Below are 18,857 nucleotides of genomic sequence, written 5' to 3'. Positions count from 1 at the left end.
AAACTTAACCCTTTCGTAAGGAAACACCGGCGGAAACCATTTGTTTACATTTGTCAGGACTAAACTTATTGAATTACTGAGACAACAAATAGAACGGAATTACAAAATGAAAATGACAAAATTAACTACACTAATGGTGCTGATTAGGCTCAGGGTCTGGAGGTTCCGGGTTCGATTCCTGATGGTCATTGCAGGCTTGGATCATACGATTATCTGAAAAAAATATATGATTTCGTGCTTCAGAGGGTATGTTAAGCCGTTGGTCCCTAAAGTCAAGTTGTTGGCCTATTAGTCATAAAACACCTTCACCAACCCGCAGTGGAGCAGTGTGGTGGAGTATGCTCCATACCGCCACCGGTTGATTGAGACGTAAGTATAATGGTACTGATTCCAATACACACCATCTAAGTTTATTTTAAGTTATACCTGTCATTTTCTTATCCGCCGAAAAGGAAAGGGACGGGTAATCGACAGGCATAAAATTTATGGAACACACGTCAATTTTGGGCAGAAATTTAAAAACCCGCCCAAAATTTTATATTGGCCAATAACCCGACAGAATGAAGTTGACAGCACACGTCTAACTGATTGCATATGAGCGAGATGCCTATTTTATTTGCCCGGGTTATTCTTTTATTTCAAAATTAACAGTTGTCAATCATCAGTTCTTTTCCTTTTCGGTGGATAAGAAAATGACAGGTATAGCTTAAAATAAAATTAGGATTTGTCTGCAGGAATCGGGCCCAATAGGTAACAAACCTAAACTATTTTTAAAAACATCTAGGTTGTGCCGAAGCTTTTCCTGCAGTTACTTTTCCTCGGCTTACTCGGCGTACTTCTTATTCATTCTTCTTCTTCTATCGTGTGGGTTGTGAGGTGGAGTACCAACCACATCAACCCTGGTGTCAGGGTTACTATTGAGCCGCCAAAGGCCCCTGACATAGCTCACGTAACGACTACTTACTTACATCAATAAGTAGTAACTGGGACCAACGGCTTAACGTGAGTTACTTTCGGACAATCTGATGATCAGCCAGTAATGTCCTAACTAAATAAGGGATCGCAAACTTTTACATGCGCTTCAATGTGGCCTTTTTAACCACCAGTATCTCTTTCGAAGTAATACGAGTATTCACTATGTTTTTATTTCTAGTATTTTCTGCATTTTTAAGCTAAAATACCTACAAAACGCCGACATCTCTAGTAAGTACCAAAATTGCATACTGTCTACCTTGTAAATGATACAGTGTTAGGTATATTTGTATGTCTGTGAGCGATGTGAAAATAGCCGTGACTGTAAACAGACGTAGTAATATGAGGCGCGGTGTCGTGTTTCGCTAATTGTACGGGGTATACGCGAGGGGTGTACGTCTATATCTACTGTAAAATATCCGAGGCGATGGAAAATACCACTTTTTTTGACGTGACTTATTGTAGATTTGCCGCAGATGGCATTAACTTGGCCGGACAAATGGGGAGCGCTGAAGGCTCCCGGTACAACGTTTAAGACAATAGGCCTGAGGGTGCCCAGTTGGGCGCGAACCTCGGCTCAAGGCGTCTGAGCCGTCTGAGAGGAAAAATATTTGAAAGAATTAATCGATCCTAGTGGTTCGATAGCGATAAGCGCTGATTGAGGGAAATCGTCGACCACGCCGGGGGGAGTCGGTATCGGGGTTCTGAAGTGTTTGGTGTCGCGAGCTGATTGGCCGCCTCTATGGCTAGAGTAATCGGGTCGTCGGGATCGTATATTACGTCCTTCGTATGACGGAGAGTCACCGTTCTATACGTAGTATTATTCTTTATACTACGCTACAGCTGCGAGAATGGAGATGTCACAGTGTGTGGTCTATTTAGACAGCTGGGTCACATGCCAATCAAGCCGGTCATACTATACTGTGGAAACAAAATCTGCACACACGCTTTTAAAAATATTAGTAAGCAATATATTAAGGCTTTTGTTTTCTTTCAAAAAGTCATCATCATCATCATCAGCCCATTAACTTCCCCACTGCTGGGGCATGGGCCTTCCCTATGGATGGATAGGGAAATCGGGCCTTAAACCATCACGCAGGCCCAGTGCGGATTGATGGCTATTAACGACTGCTAATGCAGCCGGGACCAACGGCTTAACGTGCCTTCCGAAGCACGGAGGAGCTCGATATGAAAATATTTTTTTGTGGTCACCCATCCTATGACCGGCCTTTGCGAAAGTTGCTTAGCTGCGCCACCGTCCTCCTTTAAAAAGTATTTTGTTTTAATTAACCTCACTATCACAAACAACCATCCTAATTTAATCCATTCAGCCATCCTAATTTAACATTTTTTATGAACAAGACGAGATCCCGAAATTTTAGGGGATTGATATTTCCAATCCCGCGGGATCTCGAATTTGCGATCTCGACTCGTTGCATTCCCTAGTACTACTTAGTTTGACTACTAATAAAAATTACGTTATAAAAATATAAATAAAAGACATTGTCCCAAAAACTATCGTTTAAACCATCCATTCTTTACTTTGAAAAAGCCCCGAAATTCAGGTAAAAACAACCCCATCACACCGCCACCTATAGGCAATGCTTTTAGCGATATTACTAGGGGATCGGTGGGGGTGTATCAATCCGCTAAGTGGAGGGCAATGACCGCCTGGGGGTGGCTTAAAACACACTTTACGAATAAGGCGTTTTAGGTTTTTCGAGGGATGTTTTTGTACAGGGTGTGCGCAAGCTGTATTTTTGGGACGGTGAATATATGGTTTATCATCATCATCTGTCTTCGCTAGCTAATATCTATCAGCAACATTTATTATTTATTTATTATTTCTGTTGACAGCCTCCGTGGTCTAGTGGTTACAGCGTTAGGCTCACGATCTGGAGGTCCGGGTTCGATTCCCGATGGGGACATTGTCGAAATCACTTTGTGAGACTGTCCTTTGTTTGGTAAGGACTTTTCAGGCTTGAATCACCTGATTGTCTGAAAAAGTAAGATGATTCCGTGCTTCGGAGGGACGTTAAGCCGTTGGTCCCGGCTATTAGCCGTAAAAACACCTCCACCAACCCGCATTGGAGCAGCGTGGTGGAGTATGCTCCATACCCCCTCCGGTTCATTGAGGGGAGGCCTGTGCCCAGCAGTGGGACGTATATAGGCTGGTTATGTTTTTTTTGTTATTTCTGTACATTTCACGACTAAGCCGTTGGCCCCGGTTATTACTTACTGATGTAAGTACGTAGTCGTAACAGAGCCATGTCAGGGGCCTTCGGCGGTTCAATCATAACCCTGACACCATGGTTGATGAGGCTGGTAATCCACCTCACAACCCATACGAGAGAAGATTGAAAAGAAGAACTTAAATGTCTGCCTGTAAATTGACTGTCAATCATCCGTCCCTTTCCTTTTCGGCGGATAAGAAAATGACAGGTATAACTTAAAATAAACTTAAGTGGTGTGTATTGGAATCAGTACTATTATACTTACGTCTCAATCAACCGGTGGCGGTATGGAGCATACTCCACCACACTGCTCCACTGCGGGTTGGTGAAGGTGTTTTACGACTAATAGGCCAACAACTTGATGTTAGGGACCAACGGCTTAACATGTCCTCTGAAGCACGAAATCATATATTTTTTTCGGACAATCGCATGATCCAAGCCATTGCAGGCTTAGCCGCTTATTCAGCCGCCGAACCCGCCACTCAAATTCAAATTCAAAAATGTCTTTATTCAGTAGGTAACATAGTTACACTTTGAATCGTCAATTCAAACTCGCGAGGTCCCGCGCAGATGAGACACCGCAAACGTACTTACGCAGGTGGCGTCCTTTATTATTTATAATCAACCTGTATTTCAAAATAATCGACAATAATCTAAGATCGATACACCGATGGCCGATCGATAGATACTGATTTCGTTTCGAACAACTATTTCCTTTTATTACTTATTTGTAGATTATTATAAGGTACACTGGAGCAATCACCGTGCATATCAGTGTTAATGTGACGTTCGATACGATACGTACAGTCATGAACAATATAATTTACCCACTTTACTACTCTGTCGCACTCACATATTTGACATTTAGTGAGACTTACAGTTCAATTTGTCAAAAAAGTTAATGTGACATGGTACCAAAATGTATATATATTAATGCTCGTGACCGTACACTAATTACCACAGAATAAAAAATAACATTACGTATAGAACGGCCTCCGTGGTCTAGTGCGTAGAGCGTTAGGCTCACGATCTGGAGGTCCGGATTCGATCCCCGGTGGGGACATTGTCAAAATCACTTTGTGAGACTGTCTTTTGTTTGGTAAGGACTTTTCAGGCTTGAATCACCTGATTGAATCTCTGTCCGAAAAAGTAAGATGATCCCGTGCTTCGGATGGCACGTTAAGCCGTTGGTCCCGGCTATTAGCCGTAAAAACACCTCCACCAACCCGCATTGTAGCAGCGTGGTGGAGTATGCTCCTTACCCCCTCCGGTTGATTGAGGGGAGGTCTGTGCCCAGCAGTGGGACGTTAATGGGCTGTTTATAAAATAAGTGGAAAAAAAATGAGATTGATTTTTGATCGTTGGACTGGCTTCTATTTCAGTTTAAGTTAATATATTTTGTCTGTTCGTCCTCAGGTTATTCGGAACGAAATGCGACAAGTGCGGCGCGTCGTTCAGTAAGAACGACTTCGTGATGCGCGCCAAGACGAAGATCTACCACATCGACTGCTTCCGGTGCTGCGCTTGCGCAAGACAACTTATACCTGGTGAGATAATATTATAACATAATAAGTATGATATGTTTTAATATTTTTATTTCAATTCAATTCAAATTATTTATTTCAGATTAATATCCATAATTATAAGTACATTAGATTAGATAAATTAAAATTAAATTAAATTATATAAAATCAAATAAAATTAAAATACTAAATGTCCTAATAAATAAAAGAAAATTAATATTATTAATAAAAATGAAATAAAATACATAGAAAAACACATAGTTTTTCACATAGAGGAGGAAGCAAAGGGAGATGTGGTGCAAAAGACGATATAGTGACTAAGATTGAGAAGGGAATGTTTTGGACACATAGAGCGGATGAAAATATAGGATTACGAAAGCAGTATACAAGAGAAGGTTGGTGGTAGGGCTGGCAGAGGAAGGCCCAGAAGGACGTACATTGATCAAATTAGAGTTGTCCATAGAAAAGGTTCAGTACGATCTACTCTGAACCGGCGTGTGTGTATGAAAAGATTGTTGAATATGGAGGCAGCAAGGGAAGTGTCCGGATCGAAGCAAATGGATTTCCATAGTCTCTGCTTACCCTAGAGGGAAATAGGCCTTAGTTTATGTATGTATGTTATGTTAATATAGATTTTTGTTCACAGGAGATGAATTCGCGTTAAGAGAAGGTGGGGCGTTATATTGTAGAGAAGATCATGATGTTTTAGAAAAAGTAAGTAAACATAAGAACACACACACATATGTTTCTTTCTTTCTTTCTTTCTTTCTTTCTTTCTTTCTTTCTTTCTTTCTTTCTTTCTTTCTTTCTTTCTTTCTTTCTTTCTTTCTTTCTTTCTTTCTTTCTTTCTTTCTTTTTTTCTTTCTTTCTTTCTTTCTTTTTTCTTTCTTTCTTTCTTATAAGTATTGACATTATAATAAAGTACGAACCCGTCGTTAATAACACATGCCGACTTAGTTACCATGTCAAATTAGTTACCTATTATTATTGTAAACGGCTTCAGTGGTCCTGTGGTTGAGCGTTGGGCTCACGGTCCAGAGGTCCCAGTTTCGAATTCCGGTGGGGACATATCACAAAAATCACTTTGTGATCCCAATTCGATTAGAACGTTATAGGCTGATCACCCGATTGTCCGAAAGTAAGATCCGTGCTTCGGCACGTCAAGTCGTTGGTCCCGGTTACTACTTACTGATGTAAGTAAGTAGTCGTTACATGAGTCATGTCAGGGGCCTTTCGCGGCTCAATAGTAACTCTGACACCAGGGTTGATGAGGTTGGTAATCCACCTCACAACCCACACGATAGAAGAGAAGATCTCGTGATTCGTGATCTACGGTTATCTAGTTAATATCTAGTTAAACGTAGCATTCCACAAAGTTTATGGTAGGTAATTTGGAAGAATTGCTCGTTAACAGTAAGGTAATATATTTACAAGAGGAATATATCTAATATGTGTATCATCATCATAAGCCCATTAACGTCCCCACTGCTGGGGCACGGGCCTTCCCTATGGATGGATAGGGAGATCGGGCCTTAAACCATCACGCGGGCCCAGTGCGGATTGATGGTTATTAACGACTGCTAATGCAGCCAGGACCAACGGCTTAACGTGCCTTCCGAAGCACGGAGGAGCTCGAGATGAAACCCTTTTTTTGTGATCACCCATCCTATGACCGGCCTTTGCGAAAGTTGCTTTACTTCAACAATCGCAGACAGAGCGCGTTAATCGCTGCGCCACCGAGCTCCTCTATGTATATAATATAATATGTGTATAACATAAACTGCCTATATACGTCCCACTGCTGGGCACAGGCCTCCCCTCAATCAACCGGAGGGGGTATGGAGCATACTCCACCACGCTGCTCCATTGCGGGTTGGTGGAGGTGTTTTTACGGCTAATAGCCGGGACCAACGGCTTAACGTGCCTTCCGAAGCACGGAGTCATCTTACTTTTTCGGACAATCAGGTGATTCAAGCCTGAAAAGTCCTTACCAAACAAAGGACAGTCTCACAAAGTGATTTCGACAATGTCCCCATCGGGAATCGAACCCGGACCACGGAGGCTGTTATAATATGTTGTAATATGTGTATAGTTGGGAAGTAGGCGTGAGTTTATGTATGTATGTATGTATGTGTATAGTTATATATAATAAACTTACCACCGCATTTAAAAATATGACCAAAGCCGCTTTTAAAGTTAATTTGACAAAATGGTTCCTACAACATTGTTTTTATACTATTATTAATGAATTTCTAGATTATAAAAACTAAACTTTGACATTGTTAATTAGAGTTTTATTATTATTTTATTTTATGATTGATTCTTATGTAATTTTAGATGCATGTGTAGCACAACAGCATAAATTTGCATGCTTACTTGTAAGCTGAAATCACGGACTACTGTATACAGTAACATCTGTAAACACTGTTTTCTGGCAAATAAATTGTTCTATTTTATAATTTATTTATTTATTTATTTATAAAAAGGTACATACAACATTACAGTGTAATCCAATGCGCTGTATGACGAGAAAAAAAGACAATATAAAAACTAATATAACACAAAAAATAAACAATGAATGAAAAAAGAAACAAAAAGAAAAATAAGACTATGAACATGAAAAACAATAAAAAAATAAAAAATTACAATTTCAAAATTAATTAACAAATCTTCTCGCAAAAAGCCAAACACTCTCTCCATACACTCCACCATCTGTCAGCGAACACATCACAATGTGGTGTCGATTCCAACATTGCGGAAAGGAGACGCAAAGCACGCATGAGAGGTGAATTCGCGTGAGACACAGTGCGCGCACGCGGCACAGCCAACAGCTGGTGGCTGCGTGCTCTCTTGTAATAATAACTATAATAACTGTTATAATAACTCATAGGTACGAGAGAAGATTGAAAAAAAGAACTTAACCAGTCACCCATTGCCCACAGAGCACCACAGCGAGCACGGGAGGCAGCAACGCGGAGAGTAACAACAACACAACACTCAGCAACAACAACTCACACCATCCCCATGAACTGGGGTCCATGTCTGGTGAGTAACTGGTATTACGAGTAGTCACAGAGTCCTAATTATACGCGGGAGCACAGCTGTTGCTCTCCTCAACCGCACCCCGGACACTTCATACAAAAACCTCGTTTTACACAGACACTACACTGATGTTACCGTACACGCGCGAGAGTTCATGAGGTTAGTATTCCACCTCACAACCCACACTATATAAAGAAGATGAGCCATGTCAGGAGCCTATGGCGGCTCAATAGTAACCCTGACACCAGGGTTGATGGGGTTGGTAATCAAATTCAAATTAAAAAATATCTTTATTCAACAGGTAACATAGTTACACTTTGAATCGTCAATTTTTACATAACGAACGTCTCATCCGCCTAAAACTACTGCAGCTCCTCATAATCTATATAGCCGGGGAAAAGGAGCTGCAAGAAAAACCTCGGCACCGGGCCCTAGACGTTCTTTAAAAAAAAGAATATACATAAAATATTGTTATACAATTGAGTAATTTAGCTGCCTAATATCAGTTCTCATACAGTTAATCCCATGCATTCATATCTTCTAAATAATCACTAACCTTATTATAACCTTTTTTTGCAAAGTTTCTGTTCCAGTACCTCACTCCACAATCCACCTCATAACCCACACGATAGAAGAAGAAGAGGATCGTACACACGCATCTGTGTGTGTCACGTCTGACACCCATACGATTGAAGTAGTAAGACCGGGGGTGAGGTAAACCTAGCTCAGCCGCTGGTGGGGAGCGGAGACTTCCATGCACAATGGTTCTAATTCCAGTACACACCATCAAATTTTATTTTGAGTCATTTTCTTATCCGCTGAAAAAGAAAGGGACGAGTAATCGACAGACATAAAATTTATGGAGCACACGTTAATTTTAAGCAAAAATCAAAAACAACCGTCTAAAATTTTACATCGGCCAATAACCCGACAGAGTTAATTAGACAGCACGTCAAACGGATTGCATACCAGCGAGATGCCTATTTTATTCGCACGGGATATTCATTCATTTTAAAATTAACTTGTTGACAATCATCCGTCCCTTTCCTTTTCGGCGGATAAGAAAATGACGAATATAACTTAAAATGAAACTAGGAGGTGTCTGCTGGAATCGGGGCCATTGTTGATATAAACTAATAGATCGTGAGATTACCTAATGGCAGAACTCAGAAGCATTTAATTTAACCTACCGCTGATTGTTCCGGTTAATTGTAACTAAAAGCATTCCTATCAGTTATCTCAAACATGATACCGCAAAGAACAAGTTCAAATTTAACTAAAGGTCATAACCGTCCCACAGTTAAGTTAAAAGCTAACGCTTTGTCACAACTAGTAGGTATTAGTTAACAATTATCATACGGGGAAAGTTGGCTAAAACGTAACAGTATTCTTTTGTTGGGTTCGATTCTTAAATCAAATATACTTTAATTACAATACACTTACACTACTACACTATTATTTATTTGTTTCTTCTTCTATCGCGTGGGTTGTGAGGTGGAGTACCAACCTCATCAACCCTGGTGTCGGGGTTACGATTGAGCCGCCAAAGGCCCCTGACAGGGCTCATGTATCGACTATTTATTTTATATTATTTGGAGAACTTACAAACTAATTATAGATTAAATGAACTAAATATGCACGTGACGATGCTAATAACAAGTTGTCGGCAGAAAATGATTGTCATCACTGAAAGGGTAGGAGGAAAAAATAATATAAGAAAAGCGCTTAAGTTTTAAGTTTTAATATTTTTATACTGTTTTATATACGTATAGGTATATGCGATTGTAGGAGCTCGGTGGCGCAGCGGTTAACGCGCTCGGTCTGCGATTGTTGAAGTAAAGCAACTTTCGCAAAGGCCGGTCATAGGATGGGTGACCACAAAAAAAAAAGTTTTCATCTCGAGCTCCTCCGTGCTTCGGAAGGCACGTTAAGCCGTTGGTCCCGGGTGCATTAGCAGTCGTTAATAACCATCAATCCGCACTGGGCCCGCGTGATGGTTTAAGGCCCGATCTCCCTATCCATCCATAGGGAAGGCCCGTGCCCTAGCAGTGGGGACGTTAATGGGCTGATGATGACTGATTATATAGGTGGAAACCTGTTATTGGCTCAGTTTTTAAGTATGATTTTCTTTTTGCTATAGTTGTTAAGAGCTGTTGGTCTCCCAAATATAAAATAAATAAATAAATAAAGCGGCTACTACTACTACTTTATATACTTTACTTTTCTTTTTTTTCGATTGCGATACTAACGAAATCAATTTGTGAAACTGTTCGTCTGTTTCGTTTCTTAGTTTTCTTACCTATACCGCTGAAAAGATTTAAATGAAATTCGGTATATATACAGAATATACATAACAATAACAATCGGAGTAGAAAACCACATCGGAAGCTGTATCGCTGAGGGAAAAACGCAGAAAACTTCCCAGTATAGGGCCCTACACCTACTGTTTCATGTTTTCCTTTCTTTTTTGTAAAGTCCAGTTTGTATTACATATAAACTAAAATACAATGGTATTCCAATTGCAGACGGTGGATGGAAAGTGAAAAATAAAGAGAGTTTTTGTGACTTATTCACATGCTAAAAATTGCTTTCTAGTTTGGTTAGGATATTACTGGCTGATCACCAGATTGTCCGAAAATAAGATGATCCGTGCTTCGGAAGGCACGTTAAGCCGTTGGTCCCGGTTACTAATTACTGATGTAAGTTAGTAGTCGTTACATGAGGCATGTCAGGGGCGTTTGGCGGCTCAATAGTAACCCGGACACCCGGATCTGCCCAAGGTATCACTACATTACTTAGTAGAAAATTACTTAGTACACTTTATCCCGGCTCTGTTTACCGAATTATGGTGTTGACGGCGACCCAAACCCGGCCCTCCCCGGACATTCATAATTAGTTTACTTATCGACACAGATTCGAGTTTTCGAGTGCCGATAACCGATTCGCGATCGCGCTGTGATTGCTCGATAATCGTTCTTTCATGTCGCCGACAGAGGCGCCGACACCTTTGAAGTGGCCGCCGAAAAATACTCAAGTGTTACAGGTGGTTATTTTTTTTCTTATCGACTTCGTTTCAGTGAAATTGCGGAAAATAGTGTGTAATTTTTTTTTTGAGTGGCTTAGGTACTTAGGTTTGAGTTGATTTTTTATAACGGTTTCAAGAGATGTTGGTCTAACAGAAAGCAAACTTAGTTCATCTTGATGGATGTTCTGCCTACCCCAATTGGGATATGGTCGTGAACTTATGTTATGTTCAGGAGATGGTATTTTTAGTGATGGTTAGGTTAGATATCTTGCCTCTTCTGTCCTCAATAACTCTCACGAATAATACATACACTGCATATGCCGTTTATAATCTTCTTCTATCGTGTGGATTATGAGGTGAATTACCAACCTCACCAACCCTGGTATCATGGTTTCCATTGAGCCGCCAAAGGCTCATGTAGCTGAGCTGAGACCTGATGTCATATATGACAGGTTTTGCGTAGTTTAGGCACCAGTCTCTTCTGAAAAATTGTGTGTGGGTACAAACCAAGTCTTTTGTTATGGATTCTTTTTTTTTGTGGAGGAAATAAACTTTTTACTTACTTTACTTACTATGTAACGACTGCATACTTGCATCGGTACGTACCAACCGAGACCAACGTCTTCCGAACGTACCTTCCGAAGCACGGATGATGATCTACTTCAGGAGAAACGGGTACTCAGTACTCAGTTTGCAATGTCTTTACCAAACTAGGGATTTCAAAGTGTTTTTTTTTTCTATCCTCACCGGGATTCTAACCCGGGACCTCCGGATTTCGAATATCAACTAACCAACTCGTTCTTGACAGTTTTTCATCACAATGAGCTACCCTTTGAACAACAAAGCCCAGTTAAGTATCTAATTACAAATGACAAAGAGACTGCGCGATGCCCACTGTCCACCCTGGATTAACAGAGGTGTGAAGTGGGATGAAAGCGTATAGGGTGGGATTACATGCAGAGAGATTAGTGTATTGGGTACTCTGTCCTTTTGGTAATGTTTGCTTTTTGAAGATAAACTTAATGTACGGTCACGAGCATTAATATGTATACACTTTGGTACCATGTCACATTAACTTTTTTGACAAATTGAACTGTAAGTCTCACTAAATGTCAAAACTGTTAGTGCGACAGAGTCCTAAAGTGGGTACATTATATTGCTCATGACTGTATAACATCTTCTATAATCTTCTATCGTGTAGATTGTGAGGTGAATTACCAACCCCATCAACCCTGGTGTCAGGGTTACTACTGAGCCGCCATGGGCCCCTGAAATGACTCAATAAATCTTCTAATATACTAAAAATAAAAATGATTCGCAAAATGTATTGATAAGTGCATAACTTAACAACGCATGGACCAATTGGCAAATTCTTTTTTTTAAATGTTCGTTGAAATCCACTGATGGTTTTTACGGCGAAAAAAAATCGAATGTTTGCCGGAAAAAACCCTAAAAACTGCCCTTTCCTTTTCCCCATACAAACGTTTCCTAACGTACAGTCAATTTGAGCTTTATTATAATTATATAAAGTTCATATTGCAAGCACTCGTTAGGTGTGTTCCTAACTTCAGAGTCAATTCACGCTTTATTATTTAAAAATTGAAATTCGCAGCGGTAAACGGTCTGCGATTGTTGAAGTCAAGCAACTTTCGCAAAGGCCGGTCATAGGACGGGTGACCACAAAAAAAAGTTTTCATCTCGAGCTCCTCCGTGCCTCCCGGCTGCATTAGCAGTCGTTAATAACCATCAATCCGCACTGGGCCCGCGTGGTGGTTTAAGGCCCGATCTCCCTATCCATCCATAGGGAAGGCCCGTGCCCCAGCAGTTAATAGGCTGATGATGATGATATTTAAAAATTGAAATTTAATCATATCTATTAACTTTCTGACAGGACGAAGTCTGTCGGGTCCGCTAGTTTAAATAATAAAACTGGATAGCAATAAGGCCGCCTAAATTGCACTGTATTCATGTGTTATGCCTGATGGTTGAAATTTAGTTCTGTGCAATAAAGTATATTTGATTTGATAGTAATTTCAAGTAAACTCACGCTCATAGTTCCTACAGAGGTGGGCAGTTACCAGTTCCCAATTTGAAGCTACATAAGTAGACGGTGTTTTTTTAATTATTTTGTCGTGAAGTCAATTTTGAGACTATTGACATAGAATAAGGAATAATACTACGTATAGCACGGCAACTCTCCGCTCCCCACCAGGGTTGAGCTAGGTTTACCTCACCCCCCTCGATCGAACATAATTCAGACTTGAATCGTGACCTTTTAATTTTTTACCAGTTTAGTTTACATGTTCGAATTTTGAAATCGACCGCCGACGTTCTTTCATCTGATTCGAATATTTGAATTCAGTTATTGCCCGCGTCGCGCCGGCGCGCTTGCGTTGTCGTGCCTATAAATATTTATCAAAAAGATTGGTTATCAAAACATGTTTATTAAATAATTTGCAATAAAATTGGACCTAGGCTATGTGCTTATGTAAAAATAATGTGAATGCAAGTCAAGTGTAACGTATTTATATTAGTTTAGTGTTCACACTAAGTAATGACGGCGGTGCTCTGACGTCACACACACACATTTGCGCGTGTACGATAGTGTTGTATGAAGTAGGAAGTGTTCGGGTTGAACGATCACGTATACTAATATGTATGTAATACACTTTGAAACCATGTCACATAAACTTTTTTAACAAATTAAGTACACCTAATAACTCTAATAAAGCAATATTGCAATTTAACATTTGCGCATATAAAAGTACGTGCGCAATGCAAATAAATGTGAAATAGGAATATTGCTTTCTTAGATGAATTGCTTCGATGTTGCCATTTTAACCCCCCTGGTTTTCACCCGTCATTCCAGACTCGGGCAGCGAGTCCGGCTCTCACAAGAGCGGCCGCGCGCGCACCGCCGCGGCCGCCGACGGCAAGCCCACGCGCGTGCGCACCGTGCTCAACGAGAAACAACTGCACACACTCAGGTATCTATAATACTTAGACAAATTACTATACAGGATAATATGTTAGTGACATCGTAACGAAAACTTTGAGGGCCGACTCAGGCCATGATTCTGAATTATCAAGTGGAATTATCCGTCGCGAAAGTATGGAAAAAAAAAACGAAAAATTGTTCATAAATTTTCCGACAGGAAATTTCACTTGATATCAACTCAGAATCATGGTCTGAATCATTCCCCTCAGTATTCGTTACGATGTCACCAACACCCTGTAACCTGTATAACATAAACTGCCTATATACGTCCCACTGCTGGGCACATGCCTCCCCTCAATCAACCGGAAGGGGTAACCTGTATACTTAATCAAATTGCTATCTTTATTAGGTAGGTATATGTTTATAAACTGGGATCACAAACGTTCGAAAGAAGACGGCGAAGATGAAGTGGAATTGAGTCCGCCATGTTTGCCGAATGCGCCCGGATAGGTACCACGGCCTCTCTGGTCCATTGGTTGAGCGTTGGGTTCACGAGCCGAACGTCACTAGTTTGAATCCCGGTGGGGACATATCACAAACTTTGTCAGCACACTTTGTGAACCGTGGTTTGGTAAGGACATTTCAGGCACCCGATTGTCTGAAAGTAAAAGGATCCATACTTCGGAAGGCAGTTAAGCCGTTGGTCCCGGTTACTACTTACTGATGTAAGTACGTAGTCGTTACACGAGTCAAGTTAGGGGTCTTTGGCGGCTTAAAAATAACCCTGACACCGTTGATGAGGTTGGTCAACCACCTCACAACCCACACGAATAGATGACCAGGATAGGTAGACCAAAGCGCTCACGCAATAGCTGACGTCGACGTTCAGTCAGCAGGGTCAAAATAAGGCGGAAAGATCTTGATGCCTTCCGAAGCACGTAGTCTTCCTACTTTTTCGAGCAAGCAGATGATTCAGCCTGCAATGTCCTAAAAATCTTAGCAAACAATGTATTTGTCATAGCCAATTACCTATTATTAGTTTTAAAATATGTACTAACTTAACTAAAAACTTTTTTTTTTTTTTTTTAAATAGGTAAGTACATATTGATGTAGTTTCCTCATGCAGCGTAACACGGTACTTATAAGGATAACCAAATGCATGTTTTTATTTTGTTTATTTCTGGTTTGGCCAAATATTATAAATTCCAAAGCTGTAAAAAGAAACAAAAAATATAATGCTCTTAAATCTAGTTAATAGGCAGTGGCTATTCCCATCCCTTTCGCACGTATGTGCGCATCTATTACCTGTCTCGCTCCTTACCCCTTTCTCACCGGAAGGCCGGAAGCGAAGAAAACAAAACCAGTTGCTAATTGACCGCGTCCGCGCACGTTTCGAGTTCCCCAAAAATATCGGGAAAAACTACATAATTTCAGTGAATAAAGAGCTACAGTGAAGTGATATTTGGTGTGTGGTGTTAGTGGAATAGGACTTCCACCTTTATTCCACGGGAGGCCTCCCCAATTTGGATTTTGTCGTAAACACGAGGTGAGTCTTTTGAATCCTTTCCCCTTTCTGCCACTGCCTAATTATTTAGTAAAAATAAAACCAATTTCTATTAATAATTATACAAAACTCCAGCGCCTTAACATAATTGGTCCATCCGACCCGGATTCTATAAGATTAATTTAGATTTCGGTGATAGTGTTTCCGCCACATTGTTCCAAAATGCCGGACGAGGCGAAAATTTCCGATCTCCGCTTACAAAAAATACAAAATAAATTAAGCGCGATCTATGGCCGAATACAAACCATTCACGATTCAATGGCACATATTGGCCAAGATGAGGTTAAAATAGATAATTTCTTAGCCGATTCCTTCACTGTAGATTTACTTCGGACTGACTTTAATAACGCGATTGAAGAACGTAATCAAATGCAAATATCATTGCCGGACGGTCCTGTACCGAACTATAGTTCATTAATTGCGTTTGAACAGTTATACACGCGGATTAAATACAAAATTCATCAATTATCGCAAATGACTCAAAGTACGAGCCGCGTCGATGAGAGTAAATCCGTAGTGAAAAAACCTTCACGCAGATTACCTACAATAGAATTATGTTCGTTTGACGGGAATAGCGACTCGTGGCCGATTTATTATGAAACTTTTAAAGTGTTAATACACGAAAACCCGGATCTTTCCGATGGGGAGAAAATTCACTATTTAATGGGGACTTTGAAGGGCAAGGCTTTAGGTATTTGTGAAGGTGCTTTGCCTACCGCCGATAATTACCCTATAATATGGAAAGCATTGGTCGCTAAATACAATGACAAGCGCGTACTGGCCGCTTCGTACTTGGATAAGTTATTTAATTTACCTAACTTGAAGGAATACACGCCCGCGCACATTGAGGAGTTCATAGATAAATTCTCATCTATATATTCCGCATTGAAACAATTAAAACTCGATAATTTGGAGGATTTCTTGTTTATTTATATTGCGTGCAAAAAAGTCGGATTGGAAGTGGTAAAGGAATATGAACTTAAATGTCATACTAATAAGACCGCTCCAACGTGTACCGATTTCATTGTTTTTGTTCGGGAACACTCGCGTATCATGCAGCGCGCGCATTCAGTTACATTTTCTTCTTCAAGTACGAAAGCGGGCAGTACTCAGGTACGTAGACCCCCCACACAGTCATCGGCAGGATCCGCTACCCGTTCGAATAGCGTTAAGACGTTTGTTAATGTGTCTGAGCAATCTAAGTGCCCGTCATGTGGACGGAGTGATCATTCTGATTTGACAAAATGTCAAAAGTTCCTTTTGATGACTCCTAATGAGCGATACAAAATAGTAAAGGCTAATAAATCATGTGTAAATTGCTTGAGTCACCTTCACACGATTTTAAAATGTGATAATTCATGTCGTTGCTCTGAATGTGGCAAAAGTCACCACAGTTTACTTCATTTTAATAAAACATCTATTGTTGCTAACGTAACGGAAACGACCCACACAACTCCGGCTCCCGAGTTCGGCCCTGTGACGATGTGTGCACTCGACGCGTGCGAGCTTGACCGAAGCGATACCCGCCCCCGCGACCGCCCGCGCCCCCGGAATAGTGAGAATACATCCTGCGTCCTTCTCGGTACTATTCAATGTTCCGTAAGAAATGACGACGGAAGATTGTTTACGTTACGCGCGCTATTAGATAGTGGTTCGCAACGCGATTTGATTACAACTGAATGTTGTAAGCGTTTGAATTTAAAATTGTATGAACCGCAGACTAAATATATCTCGGGTGTAGGTGACATACCTAATCCTATTGAAGGTGTTACCTGTCTAGATATTCAATCTCGCTTTGATGAGTCGGTCAGGTTAAATATTAAGCCATTAGTGGTAGATTGTATCACGAGCGAATTACCAACCGCTAAGATAGACGTCGCGCACTTAAATTACTTAAATAATCTTGATCTCGCGGACAGTGACTATTTCACTCCCGCTAAAATAGACCTGATTCTAGGCTCGGTTGTATTCTCCCGTATTCTGGGGCAAAATAGGGTCTCCCGCGCCGATGATGAGCCCGTCGCGATTGAAACCTCATTAGGTTACGTAATAATTGGTCGGGCCCCCACTGAAGAAATCGTTCAAAATGCCGCTCGCGCGCTTTGTTGTACTGTGGATGAGCCATTCGAAACTCGCATGAATCGTTTTTTCGAATTAGAGGAAGTGCCTAATGCACCTAATATACTCACGATGGAAGAGCAAAACTGCGAAAATTATTATTGCGATACTACACGCCGCGATAGTAACGGGCGTTATATTGTTTCGCTGCCTTTCCGTGAAGACCCGTCTGTCCTTGGTATCTCGATGCCGGCAGCTGAGCGTAGGTATTTGGCATTAGAACGGAAGTTATCATTAAATAATACTGTTAAACAGGAATATGATAACGTATTTGTGGAATACTTACAGAAAAATTATATCCAACCGGTTGGTACTGTCGCGGAGGTTAATTCCGGTAATAATCAGTACGTTATACCCCACCACGGCGTAGTGCGCACAGATAAGAGTACTACCAAATTACGAGTAGTGCTAAATGCTAGTAATCCTACTACGTCAGGAAAGTCGTTAAATGACGTTTTATATACGGGCCCTAACCTGCAAAACGATTTATTTCAGATATTACTTAAATTTCGCTTGCACGCCATCGCGTTAAGTGCCGATATCCGTCAAATGTATTTGCGCATTTTAGTCGACAACGACGACAGGCGCTTCCAGCGTTTATTATATCGGTTTGATCCCAATGAGCCCATTACCGTGTTCGAAATGACACGTGTTCCCTTCGGGTTATGCTGTAGTCCTTATTTGGCAATACGCACAGTGCGTCGACTCGCCGAGGATGAACTTGAGCGCTTTCCCGCGGCTGCAGCTGTCGCTAAGGCGGACATTTATATGGACGACTTAGCCACTAGCTGTTCCTCAGTGGCTGAGGGCATTGAACTCTCGAATCAGCTGATCGACTTGTTTGCGGCTGGAGGGTTCGACTTGGTCAAGTTTTCGAGTAACTCACCCGAGGTACTAGAGAGCATCCCGGTCTCGCATCGCGTCTCGGAGGCGGTCGAGTTCAGTCCGGAGAGTCAGCTCAAAATTCTAGGACTCCATTGGGTACCGGCCGATGACGTCTTCACGTTCAGTGTTAATACGGAGCCGCGCGTGTGCACCAAGCGCAATATTCTATCCACTATTGCTCGATTATGGGACTTGGTAGGATTGGTGGCGCCGGTTATACTGCTCGCTAAATTAATTTTAAAATCACTGTGGCAAGCCAATGTCGATTGGGATGAGACTCCACCCCCGAAGATTATGTCTTTGTGGCAACAGTTTGAAGCCGAATTACCGTTTCTCGAGTCTGTTAGATTACCGCGGCACGTAGGTGTTAATGATGGTGCCATAGTATCCGTGCTAGGTTTTGCTGACGCCTCGGAAAATGCCTACGGAGGCGTAGTGTACTTACATGTCTATTTCCCGGATACGAATCGTACAGCAGTTAATCTAGTGTGCGCGAAATCCAAGGTGGCACCGTCTAAAACTGTCATTACCCTCGCGAGGATGGAGTTGTGTGCGA

The 18,857-nt window shown here is 41.2% G+C and overlaps 2 protein-coding genes across 4 annotated transcripts in view; both read left to right on the top strand.

Moving 5' to 3' along the window:
* The window catches only part of LOC126377320 (S phase cyclin A-associated protein in the endoplasmic reticulum), a 526,515-nt gene that overhangs the window by 232,189 nt on the left and 275,469 nt on the right, over positions 1–18,857 (top strand). The window lies entirely within an intron of this gene.
* The window catches only part of LOC126377368 (insulin gene enhancer protein ISL-1), a 67,506-nt gene that overhangs the window by 42,907 nt on the left and 5,742 nt on the right, over positions 1–18,857 (top strand). For both annotated transcript variants that reach the window (XM_050025095.1, XM_050025094.1), the window contains exons 3-6: positions 4,623–4,753; positions 5,376–5,443; positions 7,672–7,774; positions 13,666–13,783. In XM_050025095.1, coding sequence (XP_049881052.1) covers positions 4,623–4,753; positions 5,376–5,443; positions 7,672–7,774; positions 13,666–13,783 — 420 coding nt within the window. The remainder of the gene's footprint in view (positions 1–4,622; positions 4,754–5,375; positions 5,444–7,671; positions 7,775–13,665; positions 13,784–18,857) is intronic.

Source organism: Pectinophora gossypiella, chromosome 23, assembly GCF_024362695.1.
Source record: "Pectinophora gossypiella chromosome 23, ilPecGoss1.1, whole genome shotgun sequence".
Lineage (NCBI taxonomy): Eukaryota > Metazoa > Arthropoda > Insecta > Lepidoptera > Gelechiidae > Pectinophora > Pectinophora gossypiella.
Note: the sequence above shows the minus strand (reverse complement) of the source record. Positions and strands in the feature narration are given on the sequence as shown.